The following is a 19,032-nucleotide window of genomic DNA, read 5'->3' on the forward strand; positions in this document are numbered from 1 at the left end:
TAGGTTAGCTTGCTGCTGGGGTCTGGCTGGTCAGGACTGAGCGAGATGGGCTGGACATGCCCTGGAGCCTTCCCATGGTCCCTCCCCTGCTGGCCAACCTCCAGTGTCCCTCTCTAGCCCTGATCATGCACTGGTCAGGTCCCTCGGCCTGGCCTGCACCCTCTCACAATCCATGCTGAGGAAACCCCCTCCCACCGAGTGCAAGAATTTGTGCACTCAGCCTCTAGTACAATAATAATAACATGGAATAAACCCTGTGTTTCATGTACTCACAACTGTAAACCTATTTTTGCCCACCCCTGTATATACTTTTTAAAACTAGACTTAATTTTTAGAGCAATTGTAGCTTTATAGAAAATTTGAGCAGAAAGTATAGATAGTTCCATATTTTCTCTTCCCCCTTTCACCTATTATTAACAATTTACATTGGTGTGGGACATTTATTACAATTGTTAATGGTTATTTGACAATCCTATATTGATACCTTATTATTAACTAAAACTCATAGTTGACATTAGGGTACTCTCTTTGTTTTGTACAGGTCTATGGATTTTGACAAATGTATAATGTCCTCTATCATTATAGTATTATTATAGTATTACTAGAGGCCTGATGCACAAAATTTGTGCAAGGGGCTCACCACTCGCAACCCTGGCTTTGTCCAGAAGGTCATCTAGAAGGTTGTTTAGCTGTCCGGTCTAATTAGCATATTATGCTTTTATTATTATAGATGGGATAGTTGTATTGCACTAAAAATCCCATGTTCTATCTATTCATTAGTCCCTAACAACCATTGATCTTTTCACTGTCTTCATATTTTTGCCTTTTCTAGAATGGAAAAGTTGTTTATTCTTATTATTAGATTGTCATATAAAAAAAGGAAAGAAAACATTTTACTTCTTTTTAATCTGGATGCCTTTATTTATTTTCCTTATATAATTCCATTTGCTTGGACTTTCGCTATAATATTTAATTTAAATTGAGCTGACATTTTTTCCATTGAGAAAGTTCCCCTCTTTTTCTAGTTTGTTTGTTTGTTTTTTAAAATCCTCACCCAAGGATGCTTTTCCATTGATTTTTAGACAGAGTGGAAGAGAGAGGGAAAAACAGAGAGAAATATGAATGTGAGAGAAAGACATCAATTGGTTGCCTCCTGCACACACCCTAATCAGGTCCCTGGCTGGGGAGGAGTTTAACAACCGAAGTAAATGTGCTTGACTGGAATTGAACCTGAGACCTTTTGGTCCACAGGCTGATGCTCTGGGCTGAACCAGACCGGTTAGAGCTCTATTCCTAGTTTTTTATGAAAGTTTTTATTATCAGGAATATATGTCAAATGTTTTTTGCATATCTATAGAGGTGATCATGTGGTTTTCTTTTTTAGTTTGGTAGAGTGACATATATTTCAATGTTTGCATTTAAATTAATCTAAACTAAACCTCACTTGATATATAATTCTTTTTATATGTTGTTGAATTCAGTCTACTCAAATTTTAAGCATATTTATATCTGTGTTCATGGGGGTTTTCTTGTAATGTTTTTGTCTGATTTGGCTAGAGTAAGTCAAGAAACATTTCCTTCTTTTGAGATTTCTGGAAGAGTTTGTGTAGATGTGGAATTATTTCTTCTTTAAATGTTTGTAAGAATGTATTAGTGAAATTTTTTTGTGAGTAAGTGCTTAATTACTATTTCATTTTTAAAAATAGATATAGAGTTACTTAGATTTCAGTTTTCAAAATTCACTATATTGGGAAACATTGGTTAATAACATTGTATACATTTCAGATGTACAACTTTATAATATGTCTGTGTGCTCTCTACCTAATATATTTCTTTTTATGTAAGCCTTGATAATTTGTATCTTCCAAGGAATTTATTTCATTTAAACTGTCAAATTAATTGGCATAAAATTATTTATGTATTCCTTGATTATTTTTTAAATTTCTGAATAATTTTTAGTGATATTACTTCATTCCTGATAATAGTAATTCATGCCTTCTCTCCTTTTTTCTAGATTATAGTGCAGCTTGAGAAACGTTTTGTATTATCTGAAAATAATGTTTTTGCTTTTGTTTAGTGTAGTGTTCTATATACAGCAATTAAGTTAAGTTGATTTGTAAGTCTTCCACGCTCATACCTGTATTGATTTTCTCTCTACTATCTCCTCATTTATTGTAAAATCTCTGACTATAATTGTGGATTTATCTTATTTGTCCATGTAGTTGTATCCATTTTTGACTCATGTGTTTTAGTTCTCTGTTTTTAAATGCACAAATGTTTAAATTTGTGTCCTCTTAATGAATTGACTCTTTTATTTTTATGAAATGGCTTTCTTTATCTCTGGTTTCATAATCCTATATCTAAAAAAAAATCACTTGCAAGAGAATGGCATTAACATTATTATTATTTTTAAAATATATTTTATCGATTTTTTTACAGAAAGGAAGGGTGAGGGATAGAGAGTTAGAAACATCAATGAGAGAGAAACATTGATCAGCTGCCTCCTAGAGCACACCCCCTACTGGGGATGTGCCAGCAACCAAGATACATGCTCTTGACCAGAATGGAGCCTGGGATCCTTCATTCCTGTCCACTGAGCCAAAGTTAGGGCAACATTATTGATTTAGTTAAGCCAGTAGCCTTGTAAAAGAAGGTAGAAGGTAGATTTTGTTGGAATAGGGAAAGGAAGTGAATGAAGGGGCAGGTATGTTGTATAGTCATCTAACAATTACTTACTACATATGCTGACTAAATGAAAGATCATATTTATTTTTTCTATGCTTTAACATTTTTTATTGAATTTATTTGGGTTGGCATTGATCAATAAAATTATATGGGTTTCAGGTGTACAATTCTATAATACACCATCTATATTTTGTATTGTGTATTCACCAAGTCTCATTTCCTTACCATTTTTCTCCTCTTTACTATCTTCTACCTCCCCAGACCTCCCTTTCCCTCTGGTAATCACCATACTGTTGTCTATGTCCCTAAGGGTTTTTTTCTTTAAATTAATCCCTTCACTTTTTTTTTCACCAAGCCCCACCTCCCCACCTCCCATGAAAGGTCAAATTTAGATATAATTTTTTATACCCCACTTTTGAATATGAAGTTAAGCAGACTCTCAGTTATTATAATATTTGATATTATCATTCAATGGATATGAAAATTCAGTTGAAAGGAAGAGTGACTCAACTCTATTATTTTGTTTTGAAACCAAATTGAAGTATAATTCTAAATTTCAACATTTGTGTTTCTGTTTCTTCTTATTCTTTCTTAGTTTGAGTTTAAGACCAAGAAGATGACTGTGGGAGAAAAACCTCCCATCCTTTTCTTAAGGTTTATTTTGTTCAAAGAGGAAAAGTAGAACATAACACAGTACGCTATTCCATCCTGTCACATTGGATAGAATATGACAGGACATATATTTACAAAAGTACTCTCCTTTAGAGCCAGATGACTGCTGTCAATTTGAAAGCAAACCATCTGCTTATTGTTTAAATTCCTGGATAACTTACCAACCCACATCTGTAAACAGAAGTAACATTCTTTATAGCCTTAAAACTGCTGCTAAGGTCTGTTGTCGTCATATACAATGTACATTTGCTGTGTACTGAAGGAAAACAGATTTTGACATGTATGATGTCTAAAAAGATCAAGTTGATTTCATTAACATGAAAGGCTAGTGAATTTTATCTTCAGTATTTACAATTGTTATAATAAAGTTTGGGACATATTTGCTCATACCTTGGTTAAAGCCCATAACCAAAAACTGCCAATCAATAAGTGCTCAATTGATGTATTCCAAACAACTACTTATTCATTAGCTCTTAATTATTGCATTCATTAAACATTTATTGTTTCTCTGGTGTTAAGTGCTAGGGGTATAATGGCGAGTGAAATGCAACCTAGAGTCTAATGAGAATGAATAAGAAATTACTATAAAGGATATTGTAATAAGTATAATGCTATAAGTATTAGTTGTAGTATTATATGTTGTTGAGAGAAATAAAAGATTCAGAGATGACAAGTTTTTGCTTGGGCAAATGGGTAGATGGAAACACAGGTACAAGAACGTGTATAAGAACAATTGGTCAGTTTTATATATAGTACTTATTTTTCTTAATTATCAAGTTAAGTATATAGGAGAGTAATGGTGCTTAAATGGTGATATGTGCAGAATTTTGAATGGAATGTAGAGATTTCCTAATAGTTTACCCTTCTTGTATTCCTAAGTCTTCTTATGGTTGTGACAAGCCTACTCTATTGTCTTATCCATTCTAGGTCATTCATCTCTCGCATTTATTGTTGGCTTTAGTATTTCTGCTAATTTTTTTCTACTTTGGTCACTACTCTACATCTGCCTAAATTGATATGAATTTAAGATGAAAGGTAAACATGTCTCATTTATAAAGAAATTTTCATTAGGATAATACTAGGCTTTTCTCTAATGATTGGTGGAAATTAAATTCCCAATTAATTGAGAATTGCTTTGGTGAGGGGGGCAGGTGTACATTCTTTTTAAAGACAGTTTTATTTATATTTAGTTAACATCACCTGTTTTAAGTATACAATTTGATGAATTCTGACAGATGTTTATAGTTACGTGACTACAACCACAATCATGATGCAGAATATTTCTCTCTTTTTCCCTAAAAACTCCCTCTTTCTCCTTTGCAGTCACTTCCCTCCCCCATATCCCAAGTCCCAAGCAATCACTAATCTACTGTCTGTCAGTATAATTTTGGTTTTTCTACAGTTCATACAAATGGACATATGTTTTTATTTCTTTTGGGTAGATACCTAGGGATAGAATTTCTGGGTCTTATGGTAAAGTGTATGTTTAACTTTATAGAAGACTGTCCAACTTTTTCCTAAAGTGACTGTAACATGTTTTATTTCCACTAGAAATGTGAGGGATCCAGTAGCTCTGTATTCCCATTGTCACTTGGTATTGTCATTCTTTTTACTTTTAGCCATTCTGGTGCATGTTTAATGGTATCTCATTGTGGTTTTAATTTGCATTTCCCTAAAGATTAATGATGTTGAACCTTTTTTGTTGATTTTTTGCCCATTTATATATGTATGTATGCATGTATGTGTATCTATCTATCTATCTATCTATCTATCTATCTATCTATCTATCATCTCTCTAGCTAGCTAAGTGACCAAATGACTGATCGACCAGTCGACAGGACACACACTGACCACGAGGGGGCAGACACGCAGGAGTTGCCTCCCGTGGTCAGTGTGCTCCCACAGCGGGAGTGCCGCTCAGCTGACCAACCTGTTTCAGCAGCCCACCAGCTCAGCGGTAGCCACTCACTTCCTCAGTAGTCCTGCAGGTCCAATCTCAGAGAACGAGCCAGGCACCCATGGACTGGCACCACCTCCTGAAAGTCAGCCTCGTGGCCCTTCTAGATGTTCTGTAAGGAAGAAATGATATAAAAGCGGCAGCCAGGTGAGAGCAACAACTGGCATGAATGTTAGCAGGATGTATCCGAATCCTGGGCCAGCAAAGGCATCCCACCACCTGCCCTACCACCTTTAGAATGGGGGCCAGACGCAGGGCTTGGGTACAAACCCGTGGCAAGTGCACTGGGGCCCAGATGAGTGGCAGCGACAGGCAGGAGCAGCCAGTGGCATTGGACTGCTGGTTTTGGCCCAATTCCCACAGGCCATACTGAGGGACCCCACCCGTGCACAAATTCGTGCAACGTGCCTCTAATATGTGTGTATATATGTATATATGTATATATTCCCCCAAATGTATACACACTATGAATAATTATTAATTCTAATATTTCTTTTCAGATTTAACCTGTTGGAATTAATAGTTATTCAAAGTGTGTTTATATATTTTGGGACATCCAGTACATGGGGGTGTGTTTGTATTTGTTAGTGTGTTTGTATATACACATCTATGTATATTGAAATCTTTTGCTCTCTAATTTATTTAGTTATATGTCTTATTTTTGAGTTGTAAGAGTTATTTATATATTCTGAATGCAAATGGTTTGCCAGCTGTATATTTGCAGTTAATTTCTGTGAGTAGCTTGCTTTTTCATTTTCTCAATTGAGTGTTTCAAAGAACAAAGGGCTTTTAATTTCATTGAAGCACTTTTATCAATATATGGTTTTCTGATGCTGCATAAGAACACTCAACATTTAGTGGCTAAAAATAGCAGCAGTGTTTACTTTGTATGGATCTGCAGTCTGGGAAAGGCTTGCCCAGAATAGACCATGGCTGCTCTACTTGACGTCAGCTGGTGCAGCTTGGAAGCTAAGGGCTGGGATCATTTGAAGACTCACATGAATGGCTTCTGGGTTTGGAGTATGTGAATAGATAGATGTTGGAATAGCTGTGGCACCTCTCTATTTCTATGTAGTTTCTCTAGCATGCTGATTTTCAATCTTTTTCACTTCATGGCATATATTAACTAATTACTGAAATTCTGCAGCAGACAAAAACATATTTTTGCCAGTCTGAGAGAAAAATAGGAATAATTTTGATTCATTAACACTGGGTGACTATTGTATTGGCTATTGTCATTTTGTTGTTGTTAATCTTCAACTGAGGATAATTTTTCTATTGATTTTTTTTTTTCTTTAGAGAGAGTGGAAGGAGGGAGAGGGAAAAAGAAAGAGTGTGAGAGAGAGAGGAGAAAAAAACATTGATGTGAGGGAGACACATCAATTGGTTGCCTTATACATGCACCCCAACTGGGGATGGGGGTCAAACCAGCAACTTAGTTGTGTGCCCTTGACCGAGAAGTTAACCTATGCACAGGCCAGTGCTCTAACTACTGAGCAACAATGGTCAGGGCTGTTGTCACTTTCTTACTTGACAATCTAAGGGAAAAGAGGTCAGTGCCCCTGACTAGTCAGGTTTTGCATGTTTAAAAAATTCTTGTAGCACATTAGTTGAAAAATCTCTGCTCTAGCATTAGCATGCTAGCTTTAAGGGAGTTAGATTTGCTACTTGGTGGTTCCTGGATCCTAAGGCACATGGCCTAAGAAAGTGAGGACAGCAGTTAGAAGTCACTTTGCCTTTTATGAGTTAGCTTTAAAATCAGCATCATTTCTGACTCACTTACGTTTGTTACAGTTACAAAGGCAGTTTCAAGTATCCTCTATTCATGAGATATGGGATAGGATGTATATGAGTGTGGCCATCTTTGGACAATATAATCTGCTGGAATTAATTTTTTAAATGTTTTGTTCTCCCCCCTCTATATAACATATCTTTGCGTAAATGAAGATTATAAAATATTTTTCAGTATATTCTTTCAGTAGATTTATGGTTTGATTTCTAACATTAAAAATCTATGTTCCATTTTGAGTTAGTTTTTGTATTTGGAGGAAAGGTTGAACTGAGGTTCACTTATTTCTGTTTGGGAATACAGTTGTTACATTTTCATTGGGTGACAAGACTATTCTTTCTCCAGTACCTTGGTACCTTTGTAGAAAATCAATTGAACAACACAGTGAGGGTCTATTTCTGGATTGTAACCTTATGCTAATTCCACACTGTATTGATTGCTGAAGCCTTCAAATCACGTGGGATAGGTCTGCCAACTTTGTTCATTTTCAACATTGTTTTGGCTATATTGTATTGTGGAGTTGTTTTTCTTTTCCTTTTGTTGTTGTTGTTGTTTTTTTGCATTTCTGTATAAATTTCAGAGGCATATTGTCAGTTTTTACAGAAATGTCAGGATTTAGTTCACAGGCCATATTTTGATGATCTCTGGTGTAAAGAAATCTATTCCTTTTATGATGAATGATTGGCCACGTAAACTACTATTTCTTACCATGTGGGATTAATCTAAATGTCAAATTTTTTTTTTCATGAAGAGGAAAGTATTACTTTCAAATTTCTAGTTTGAAGTAAACATTGGAATTCAGTCTATCTAACCCTGTCTTTGGGTCACACATTTTACCAGGTGTTCTTCAATTGCCTCTGTAATAGTATGATTATAGTTTAAAAATTAATATATAAGCATAACATAGATGGAGATGCAGTCATTCCAATATAAGTTCTGTGTTTGATGCTACTTTGGGTCTATCCCATTTATGTGCCACTCATGGGTCATTCTAGGACTTGGTTGGGAGTTTTTTGTTTGTTTGTTTTTTAATCCTTACCCAAGGGTATTTTCCCATTGATTTTAGAGAGAGTGGAAGAGAGAAGGAAAGACTGAGAGAAACATCGATGTGAAAGAAACACATCAACTGGTTGCTTCCTGCACGTGCCCTGACCAGAGCCTGGGCCAGGGAGGAGCCTGCAACCGAAGCATGTGCCCTCGATTGGAATCGAACCCGGGACCCTTTGGTCTACAGGCTAACGCTCTATCCATTGAGCCAAACCGGCTAGGGATTGTTTGGTAGTTTTAACTGTAGTTTTGTTCTCAAGGCCTTTGCTTTGCTGCTTGGGTCTGTTCTGTGCCTATGCTTATTCGGGGTGAACCCTGTACTTGTGCCAGTTCAAACAGGTTTAGGATAACTCCTTTTCTAGCTGTCCTTCCTGGGATTACCCCTGTATTCTCTGACACACTTACTCTCCTTTTCCTGGTCCTCTTTCCAGAAAGATGGCATTTCTCTTAGTTTTAGTGGCCTGCACTGCTGTCACAATTGCAGAAACTCACAGAACCTCTCATTGAGACAAAGTGACTAGAGAAAAAGTGATTGAAATAGATAATGGGGAGTCTTCCTCTTTTCTTTCGACTGCTAAGCTCCTCTTTTCGCGTACCTTTGACCAGAAAAACAGGATATTTTTTCTAGTTTTAACTACTGGCACTGTTGCTTCTTGGGACCTATCCTTAGGGCCAAATTAAGATTTAAAAAAAAAAAGAAAAGAAAAGAAAAGAAAAAGAACAAAAGAAAACAGTCCCAACAACCAGGAATTAATTTCCTACACATAATCTGACCCACTTGGTCCCCTTTTCCCTGTTTTCTGCCCAGAAAGATAGAGTTTCTCTCAGAGGGTTTTCTATAGGCAGCTATTTGGAAAAATGAGAATGATCATGGTTTGGGGACATCGCAAAGATCTTGGTTGCTATGACAATGTGTTTATGTAATTTGAGGCACGTTATTAGATTTGTATCATGCACTGCTTCTTGTGGGAGAAGCCGATAGCTAATGCTCAGTTTTCTTATTTTGTATTTTTATCATCATAAGGAAGGAAAGCAGCTGGTGCTTAAAAGCCTCAGTATTTAACATTTTCTTCTCTGGTCAGGAAAAAAAGCTAGGGAATGAACTTTGCATATGATTTCTGTTGACTTTTGCTAAATATTCTTGAAATAGTATAAGTTTTCTACTTTTCTGATTGACTTGTCATGAATTTTAGTAATAATGGCCATATAGCATGATGTAATAATTGTAGTTGATTATTTTATATAGTAACGATAGGCCTGGTGCATGAGAATTTATGTACTGGAGGGGGCGTTCGCTCAGCCTGGCCTGCCCCCTCTCACAGTCTGGGAGCCCTCATGGGCAGAAGGTGACCCGGCAATCAGGGGAAGTTGATGCTGCATCACACCTCTACTGCTGCCACTGCTAGCAACACAAGCCTCAGCCAGCCCTGGTTACCTGAGCCTTGGGCGGCCCTCGGTGGCTAGGCAGTTGCCATCTGTGGCTTGCCTTCACCTCTGGCCAGCCCTGGGCAGCTGTACAACTACCATCCAAGGCTTGCCTGATCCTCGGATGTCAGCTGGGCAGCCACTATCTGAGGTTTGTCTGTACCTCAGGCCAGCCCTGAGCAGTTGGGGTGCTATGGGGACTGGGGGACTCTGGAGGCAGGCACCGGCTGAGGGAACTGAGTGCCGCCATCTTTGAGGGCATGGCAGTGAATTATCATATTCCATCCTTATAGGCTGTGGGCGCAGCCATCTTTGAAGGTGGGGCAGTCAATTAGTATTTCCCTTTTCATTGGCTGTGGGCACTGCCATCTTTGTGATGGTATGAAGGTCAATTAGCATATTCCCTCTTTATTAGATAGGTTAATGCCTTCATAATGTCAACATTTTTTTGGATGTGTGTTGAAAGTTAAATTTAACTCATACTAAATATTGCAGATGTAGCCCGGCTGGTGTTGCTCAGGGTTAAGCATTGACCTATGAACCAGGAGGTCATGGTTCCATTCCCAGTCAGGGCACATGCCAAAGTTGAGCAACTGGGAGGCTGAGAGGACTGGGGAACTCCGGAGGCAGGTGCCGGCTGAGGGGACTGGGTGCCGCCATCTTGTGGCTGAGGGAGCCACCATCTTTTAGGGCATGGCAGTCAATTAGCATATTCCCTCCTATTGGCTGTGGGCACCAACATCTTTGCAATGGTGCAAGAGTCAATTAGCATATTTTCTCTTTATTCGATAGGATCCTTTAAATTGCCAATTGATGTAATTTTTAATTGCAATCTGATTATTGACTTTTAAAATAGAATTGGAATTCTTCATTTTCTTTGAGATATTAATAGTAATATAATTATCATTTTTTTAGCACTTACAGTTTCTTTTGAATTACGTACTTTTATTATCCTTATTTTGCTAATGATTAATTTGAGCACAAAGCAGTGAAGTTGTTTGGCTGAGGTCACACATCTCACAAATGGCTAAGCTAGAGTTTGAACCCAACAGTCTGTTTCTAAAATTTTCTCTCTTAATCTTTATGTTGTATATTGTTATGTATTTCTCAAGGTGCCACCAATACATAAGTCAAAGATGTGATTCATGCCCTTCATGACCTCACTGTTTAGCTGATGAACTAAACAATAGAGAGTCATAAAACAGGGTAAAGTGCTGTGACTCTGACTTAGATTTTTGTTTTTCAGATTCACAGCTGTGACTAAGGCTCATTCGTCTTTGATCTTTCATTAGTCCATTTCTTAATTTTACGTTTTAAAAATCAAAATTAGTATTTCTCAAACAACTTTAAATCTTAAGAAAGTGCTGCCCTAAACTAAATCTTGGATTCATTATTTCACATTTATCTAGCTCTTTACAGAGCTTTTTATACACAATAGGAAGAGAGGTTGATATTAGGAGGGCAGAGCTTAGAGGGTTTGAATGCCCTGCTTAAGATTGCCCAGATAGTAAGTAGTGGAAATAAGATAACAAGAAATATATTGCGCCGCGGCTGGCTTGGCTCAGTGGTGGAGCGTCGGTCTGCGGACTGAGGGGTCCCAGGTTCGATTCCGGTCGGGGGCATGTACATTGGTTGCAGGCACATCCCCAGTGGGGTGTGTGCAGGAGGCAGCTGGTCGATGTTTCTCTCTCGTCGATGTTTCTGGCTCTCTATCTCTCTCCCTTCCTCTCTGTGAAAAATCAGTAAAATATATTTAAAAAATATATGTATTGCTTGATTAATAAATAAGTAATTGCTAAATACAACAACTTCATGTTAAATTAACCCACTGAAGTCTTTCTTAATATAATACTTTAAGTTATTACAATCATACTGCTTTTCAAGGTAAAAGTATATCAAGAATATATTTCTTCATGTTAATTTTACTTATTTTGTGTTGGTTTAATGAATTAAAAAGTATTATTCTGTAAGAGCATGAGTCTCTATTGAATTTGGATTGTTTTCACTCTGGGAGCTACTCAAGGTAGTACTGGCTGGTATTATAACATTTCCCCAAAATTTTGTTTTAAATCTGTTTTATATTTTAGTATAAAAAAATTGATACTTTTGATTTTTTGCTTATTATTATTACCAAATAGTACAGGTGCATGGTAGCATATTAGAATAGAAAAAGAAAAATACCCTCATATGAACTTGTATATTTCTGCATATCTTCTTTGAATTGCACATATACACAAACACAAAGATCCGGTACAGAATCTTCTATTTGTTTTAGCTAGATTTCATGCCAAAGTCTTTTATCTAGCATTCTTCTTAAAAAGTCTTTCTTGGTAACCTGTGATGTATAGGTGTGTTTCCCACCTTCCCCTCTCCCCCCTTCTCCCCACCCCCCCCCCCGCCGCCCCCGCCATCACTGACAGAAAATGTTTAATGAATGTTTTTAGTATTTGTAGTATTAATCTCTTTAGTTGTTACCAAAACTCAAGGAGAGAGAAATTTCAGTCAAGAATTTGCTGGTGGTAAATTTACAAAGGTTGAAAATTTGTCCTGTATCTCATTGTTTTGGACATTTGTTAGTCATTGTTTGGATGCAAGTAAATTAAAAGCAATCTTTTTAGTAGAGGTCAAAAGGATGTTGTACACTCCAGTGCCTCCCTATAGAATCAAAGGAAGCTGAGCTCAATTGACCAAGTGCTATTAGAATGAGACATCCTTAAAAATGTTGGTGATGAAATAAATCAATTTAGTTGGAAAGAAAGATTGAATTTAGTATTCTTCTTCTACTGAGGAAAGTGCAGAAAAAAGAATTAGATCTTCAAACAGCCTGGGCTTTTGTCACACAAAAATGCAAGTTATTTGATCTGGTTTCGTTGTTGCATATTTTATTCCAAGTGCTTGCTGCCTTTGCCTTTTCCCTTTTGCTCCTCAGATATACACAGTAACTAATCTGAGTTAGGTGAGTACTGTTACCAGTCACATCACTAGATCAGATAAGGACTAAAAAGAAACAGGAAGATGGGAGATATAATTTAATATCCATATCATTAGGAAAAGAAAAACAAAAAAACAAAAACCAAAACCCATCATTGGTGAGAATTTCTTTCCTTTAGTAACATTTCCATAAATAGTTCTTTCATCATCAATTTGTGTGTGTTTTAGTAAAATCTGTTATAGCAAAGTCATTCATTTATAAGTTGATTTTTATTTGGGAATGTGCATAAACCCCTCTCTCTTCTCATTACTAATCTGTTTAACTCTCAGTAAATTATAGGTTGGAATTATATTTATATTGTTCTACAATCACAACATTTAGTGTAATGTTTGCCCTAAAATGTTTTATTTTCTTTATTTTTCCTCCCTATTCCCTCTTCCACCCTCCCCGCAGCAATCACCACACTGTTGTTCCAGTTTTCTCATTTAAAAATTTTTCTAACTTAGCATTTAGACACTAACTCCCCACCACCGTGTGTGTGTGTGTGTGTGTGTGTGTGTGTGTGTGTGTGTTTTAAAGATTACTACCCCTCACAGCTAAAAGTGTGATCCTGTTACAGAAACTATGGATGATTCATTTTCATCAAAAAATCTTTGAAGGAGTTCCACACCTAAGAGTAATTTTAAGTATAAGATTAGTGACATTTGGGGAGTTCCTCCCCATTTGTTTGAAATATAAACTTGATTTATTTAATTTGTAGAGTTTCCTGAGAGATTATCTCTACATTTTGAGTATAAAACAATTGTGACACTGTGTTGTTAATATTGACCTTGTTTTATTCATTTATTTATTTTAACTTTTTTGACAATCTGAACTTTAATAATAAATGAATTCTGACCTCTGTGGGAAAAATGTTAGAAAAAATTTGCTTTTATTTCTAAGTTACATGCTGTATTTTACCAATAAAGTTGAATTAAAAGGAGTTACCTTTTAATCCATATCCTCTCTAGCTCATTTTTCCTTCACAATTCTTAAACCATGAATTTTGCAAAACATGATTTGCAATAACAGAGACTTATGATTTTCAACCTGAGCTGGACTTTTAGTAATGCGTGGTAGTTAGTTCTGTGTTCCTTTCCCTTTTGTTTTTCTTTTACATGTATGACATACTCTTACCCTTATCCTTAAGTTAGTATCTTTGTCATTCTCAGAAGGTTATCCTGTCTCCTATTTCAGATGGAAAGGGAGGGGGGATAAGAGGAGAACAGGGGTAAAGGCAGAGAGAGGGAGAGAATTTACCTACTATATTTGACCTTTTTCCCTCTGCAGGAATCTCAGTCAATATTCATTTTCTTCCTGTTTCTATAAATTCTCCCACCTTACTGAGTACTTGTACTTAGTCATTAAGAACAAGTTTTCATCTCTTCTATCCTAAAAATTATCCTGTTATCAATTTTCTCTCAACTCTGCTCTTTCTACCCTGTTTCCCCGAAAATAAGACAGTGTATTATATTAATTTTTAATTTTTGCTCCCAAAGATGTGCTAGGTCTTATTTTCAGGGGATGTCTTATTTTTCCAAGAAGAAGAATACGGTACACATTTATTGTTAAATGAAAAAAAAGGAAATTTATTACCTGTATACGGTATGGTAGTACGGTAGTTGTCAACACAAACCAGACAAACTGTGAATCCTACAGTATCAAGAATTTACTCATTTATTCAGTGACAATCATGTCATCATCTTCTGGAACATCATCATAACAATCCAATTTCTGAATCCTCTGGTGAATTTCCTGTGACTTCATTTCTTTTAGAATCAGTGGACCAAATCTCTCATGTTTAGCCTAGGGGGGGCCTTGTTTTCGGGAGGATGCCTTATATTTCATTTAGAAGGAAACCTGTGAGTAGGTCTTATTTTCGGAGGATGTCTTATTTTCGGGGAAACACGGTAGCAACAACTCCATCTCATTCTTTACATTTATTGCTAATCTTTTGAATTTACTTACTATTGCCTTTATATCCTTCTATTCAGGCCTCAACTATATTCTTTAAAAATTTTTTTAAATTGAATTTATTGGGGTGATATTAGTTAATAAAATTATGTAGGTTTTAGGTGTACAGTTCTATAATAGCATCATCTGTATATTGTATTGTGTATTCACTACCCCAAGTCAAGTCTCCTTCCATTATCATTTATCCCCCTTTCACTTACTCTCTTCCACCTCCCCCCTTTCCTCTTTCCCTTTCCTAATCACCAGATTGTTGTGTTTCTGAGTTTATTTTTTTCATAATCTCTTTATCTTTTTCACACAACTATCTATAAAAGCCTTATCGGCCTTTATACTGGTAGCTATGACATTCACTGACCACCAGGGGGCAGACACTCAATGCACAGGCATGGAAACATGGAATAGGCTGATGAATCTCAGAGGAAAGGGGGAAGGTGAGGAAAGGCATGACAAGAATAACCAAAGATCTTATATATATATACTAGAGGCCTGGTGCATGGATTTGTGCACCGGTGGGGTCCCTTGGCCTGGCCTGCAGGAATTGGGCCGAAACCAGCAGTCAGACATCTCCCAAGGAATCCCAGATTACGAGAGGGTGCAGGCCAGGCTGAAGGACCCCACGCATCGGGCCTATAGTATTCTTATAAGCACCAGTCTGTTAAAATTATGAAGTATTTTTTATCTCTTTGTAAGATTATACATTGATTTCTTATTCCTTTAGAACAGTGGTTCTCAACCTTTCTAATGCCTCGACTCTTTAATACAGTTCCTCATTTTGTGGTGACCCCCAACCATAAAATTATTTTCGTTGCTACTTCATAGCTGTAATTTTGCAGCTGTTAATGAATAGAAATGTAAGTATTTGTGTTTTCTGATGGTCTTGGGTGACCCTGCCAGTGTCTCAACCTGTGAGAACCGCTGCTGTAGAGTCTAAGACCATCGGAAAACACAGATATTTGCATTTCTATTCATAGCAGATAAAAAAAGTTTTTATCAAGAATTTACAAGTAGTTTAAGCAGTCAAATAGTATGCTGCAAAACTAGAAAAAGAGAACCCTTCTTCATGCCTTCTAGTGCCTGATTTCCACCATTGGGAGGCACCCATTTGCAACTCTTTTTATCATTTCTTCTGCTACTGACTTCCTTATATCCAAATTAACATGTTACACTGATTTTTGTATACATACATCAGTTTTCTTACAATTTCCTCCAATTTTCCATTTCTCTTGGACTTCTTAAAATTTAAAATTTTCTTTTTTTGTTCATATACTAATTATTAAAATTGATGTTCAGTAGAGAATTTTTTGAATTTCTTTTTCAATTATTAAAGGATGGTAATGCATTTCTCTTATGCCAGATTAAAAAATAATAGCACATATTGAACAGAGGAACTTGCGTCGTCTCTTTTCCAACAGAATTCTCATGCAGTCTTTTCCTTTCAGCCTCATTGGTATCTTACTCATCTCTGTATGTGCCAAGCGTGATTTTACCTACTGGCCTCTGAGCTGGCCCCTTCTGAATGGAACACCCCTATTATGGCCTGAACATTTGTGTCCCCCTAAAATTTATTTTGAAAACTTACCTCCCAGTGTGATGCTGTTAGGAGTAGGGCCTTTGGGAGGTGATTAGGATTAGATGAGATCAGAAGGGCTTTGCCCTCATGAATGGGGTTTAGCATCCCTGTGAAAGTACAGAGAGAGCTTGCTTCTGTTTGCTCCCTGCCACGGGGGATACAAGAAGATAGTCACCTGGGAAGCGGGAAGCATGTCCTTATCAGACATTGAGTCATGAAGCTTATCCCTTATATTATTTTTAAGAGTTTTATAGTTTTAGCTCTTACATTTAGTTGTTTTTTTTTTAATCCCTTTTGAATTAATTTTCGTATATGGTATAAGGTAAGGGTTCAGCTTCATTCTTTAGCATGTGGATATCTAGTTTTCCCAGCAGCATTTGTTGGAAAGACTGCCCTTTCCCCGTTTGAATGGTCTTGATACCCTTTATTGAATATTATTGGACCATATATATAAGGGTTTATTTTTGTGCTCTATTCTATTTCATTGGCCTATATTTCTGTCTTATGACAATATCACACTGCTGTTTGATTACTATAGCTTCATATAGTAAGTTTTGAAATTAGGAAGTGTGACTTCTCCAAGTTTTTTCCTCCTTTTCAAGTTTGTTTTCACTGTTTAGATTCCTTATAAAATTTAGGATGTATTTTTGTATTCTGCAAAAACACAAAAAAGGAATCACTAAGATGTCAATACTGCCCAAATTACTTTGGGCAGTATTGACATCTTAGTGATATTAAATCTTCCAATTTGTGAACATAGGATGCTTAGCCATTTGTTTATGTGTTCTTTAATCTTTTTCAGCAGTGTTTTGTAGTTCTTAATGAACAAGTCTTTTGCTTTTTTAGCTAAATTTATTCCAAAGGTGTTTATTTTTTTTATGCTATTGTAAATAGAATTCTTAATTTCCTTTTAGGGTTATTTATTATTAGTGTATAGAAACCAATACAACTTTTTTTGTGTTATTTAATATATTACAATACTGAATTACTTCATCTTTTGTCAGTATTTCACTGGCAGACAAGTGATTTGAATTAAATTTAAATGGAAACTAAAAACCAGAACAATTTCTGATTTGAATGCAAGTATTAAATTTTTATTTTATTAAAAATATTTTAATTGATTTCAGAGAGGAAGGGAGAGGGAGAGAGTAATAAAAACAATGATGAGAGCGAGTCATTGATTGGGCTCCCTCCTGCATGCCCCCCACTGGGTATCAAGCTTGAGACCTGGGCATGTAGTCTGACAGGGAATTGAACTGTGACCTTCTGGTTCATAAGTCAACACTCAAACACTCAGTCACGCCAGCTAGGCTAAATTTTTATTTAATCTTTGTTAATTAAACTAAGGTTTAAGCTTATGTAAGTGTACTAATTTGGATTATAGGTCTGAAAAAATACTTGCAAATCAAAATTACCTTAAAAAATTTAGTTTGAACTCTTGATGTCATTAAAAGCTTTTAGAAATGATATTTCTGGAGTATAAGTTAGAGCTTGTAGCTTTTACTGTGCCTTATTCATGTTTCTCTAGAAGTTGCTGAAAATGTCTTTTACAGTTTGGAGGTGGGATTGATCATTCTAGATGATTTTTTTCTTTTACAGGCCACAGAAACATTATTTAGAATGGGCGTAGCAAGAGGAACCATCACAACCTTAAGAAATGGAGAAGTAAGATGATAATTTTGATATAATTATTAATTCTTAAAGATATATACATATTTTAAAAAATATAGTTTTATTGATTTTAGAGAGAGGTAGGGAGAGAGAGAGATAAATAGAAATATTAATGATGAGAGAGAATCATTGATCGGCTGCCTTCTGCATGCCCCCTGCATCTCTGGCCTGTGCCCTGACCAGGAATGAAACCACGACTTCCTGGTTCATGGCTCAACCACTGACCCACACCGGCCAGTCTAATTATTAGTTCTTAATTCATAGAACACCACTTAAAAATGTGAATTTTATGATGCTTTATGTAACAAATTGAGAAAAACCTGTTGTATATCTGACTTAATAATCTATTTTAAGTAATTCAGTCATATTGGAACCTGATCTTGGGCTGAAAATGAATTGCTGAGCCTTTTAATCTTTATTTACCAATTGTTTTTATGCTTAAAAGAAAATGACATTTTGTTTAATAACAACCTTTGGAAATATATATTTTTTAATGAAAATAATCCCATACTTTCCCCTTCGTTTCCTGTTTTATGCTCTATAGATCTGATACTTCTTTCTTAGGATAAAATAATTTGAAATGCTGATACTTATTACAGATTAAGAGAGACAGAGGGAGAGGGATGGAGAGAAGAAGAGAAAAAGGAGGGGAGAGAGAGAAATGGAATTTAGTCTGCTCTTTCTTATAGTAGAGGCTCAAGATACAGATTTTAAATTTTGACTTTTGTATTTCTACCAATTCTTAAAAAAGATTCTACCACCTGAAATACATTTTATTCAAAACTTACTAGCCTAATTATCATTCTACTTTATAAAATGTATTGGTCAATATATATGCATGTTAGGTAAAAACTGTACAATCATTTGGAAATCATAGACTCTTAAATGGCAAATATCTTTGCTATTAATTTGTAACATATTTTTGTATGAAAAAGACAAATGACCCCTTTGTATTCTCAACAAACTCAGTATGTGGTGCCAGCTTAAGAAAACATTCTCATTAATAAAGTCAGATATATTTATCTACTTTGAATGTGTCAAAATGACTATCAGATTTTAGTAATTACTGTGCATTTTCTCATGGGGGAATGGACTTTTGAACTTTATCTTCTGTAATAAGAAGGTTGGGAAAATGCATGGAAGGCAGTTTTATAAGAAATCTGAGCATACCAACACATATTGGATATGTATCTATTTGTGGAAGTAGTTAAAGCAGCTGTATTTGATCTATTTCTCCCTCAGATTGCTACAGGTGTCTAACCTGGTTAACA

General features: G+C 36.0%; 1 protein-coding gene across 2 annotated transcripts in view; it reads left to right on the top strand.

Moving 5' to 3' along the window:
• Window positions 1–19,032, top strand: part of TMEM135 (transmembrane protein 135) — a 192,861-nt gene that overhangs the window by 54,001 nt on the left and 119,828 nt on the right. Inside the window, exon 5 of one of the 2 annotated variants that reach the window (XM_036426249.2) lies at window positions 17,690–17,755. The exons of the other annotated variant lie outside the window; for it this stretch is intronic. Coding sequence (XP_036282142.1) covers window positions 17,690–17,755 — 66 coding nt within the window. The remainder of the gene's footprint in view (window positions 1–17,689; window positions 17,756–19,032) is intronic. 2 annotated transcript variants of the gene reach the window in all.

This window comes from Pipistrellus kuhlii, unplaced genomic scaffold (assembly GCF_014108245.1).
Source record: "Pipistrellus kuhlii isolate mPipKuh1 unplaced genomic scaffold, mPipKuh1.p scaffold_m20_p_9, whole genome shotgun sequence".
Taxonomy (NCBI): Eukaryota; Metazoa; Chordata; class Mammalia; order Chiroptera; family Vespertilionidae; genus Pipistrellus; species Pipistrellus kuhlii.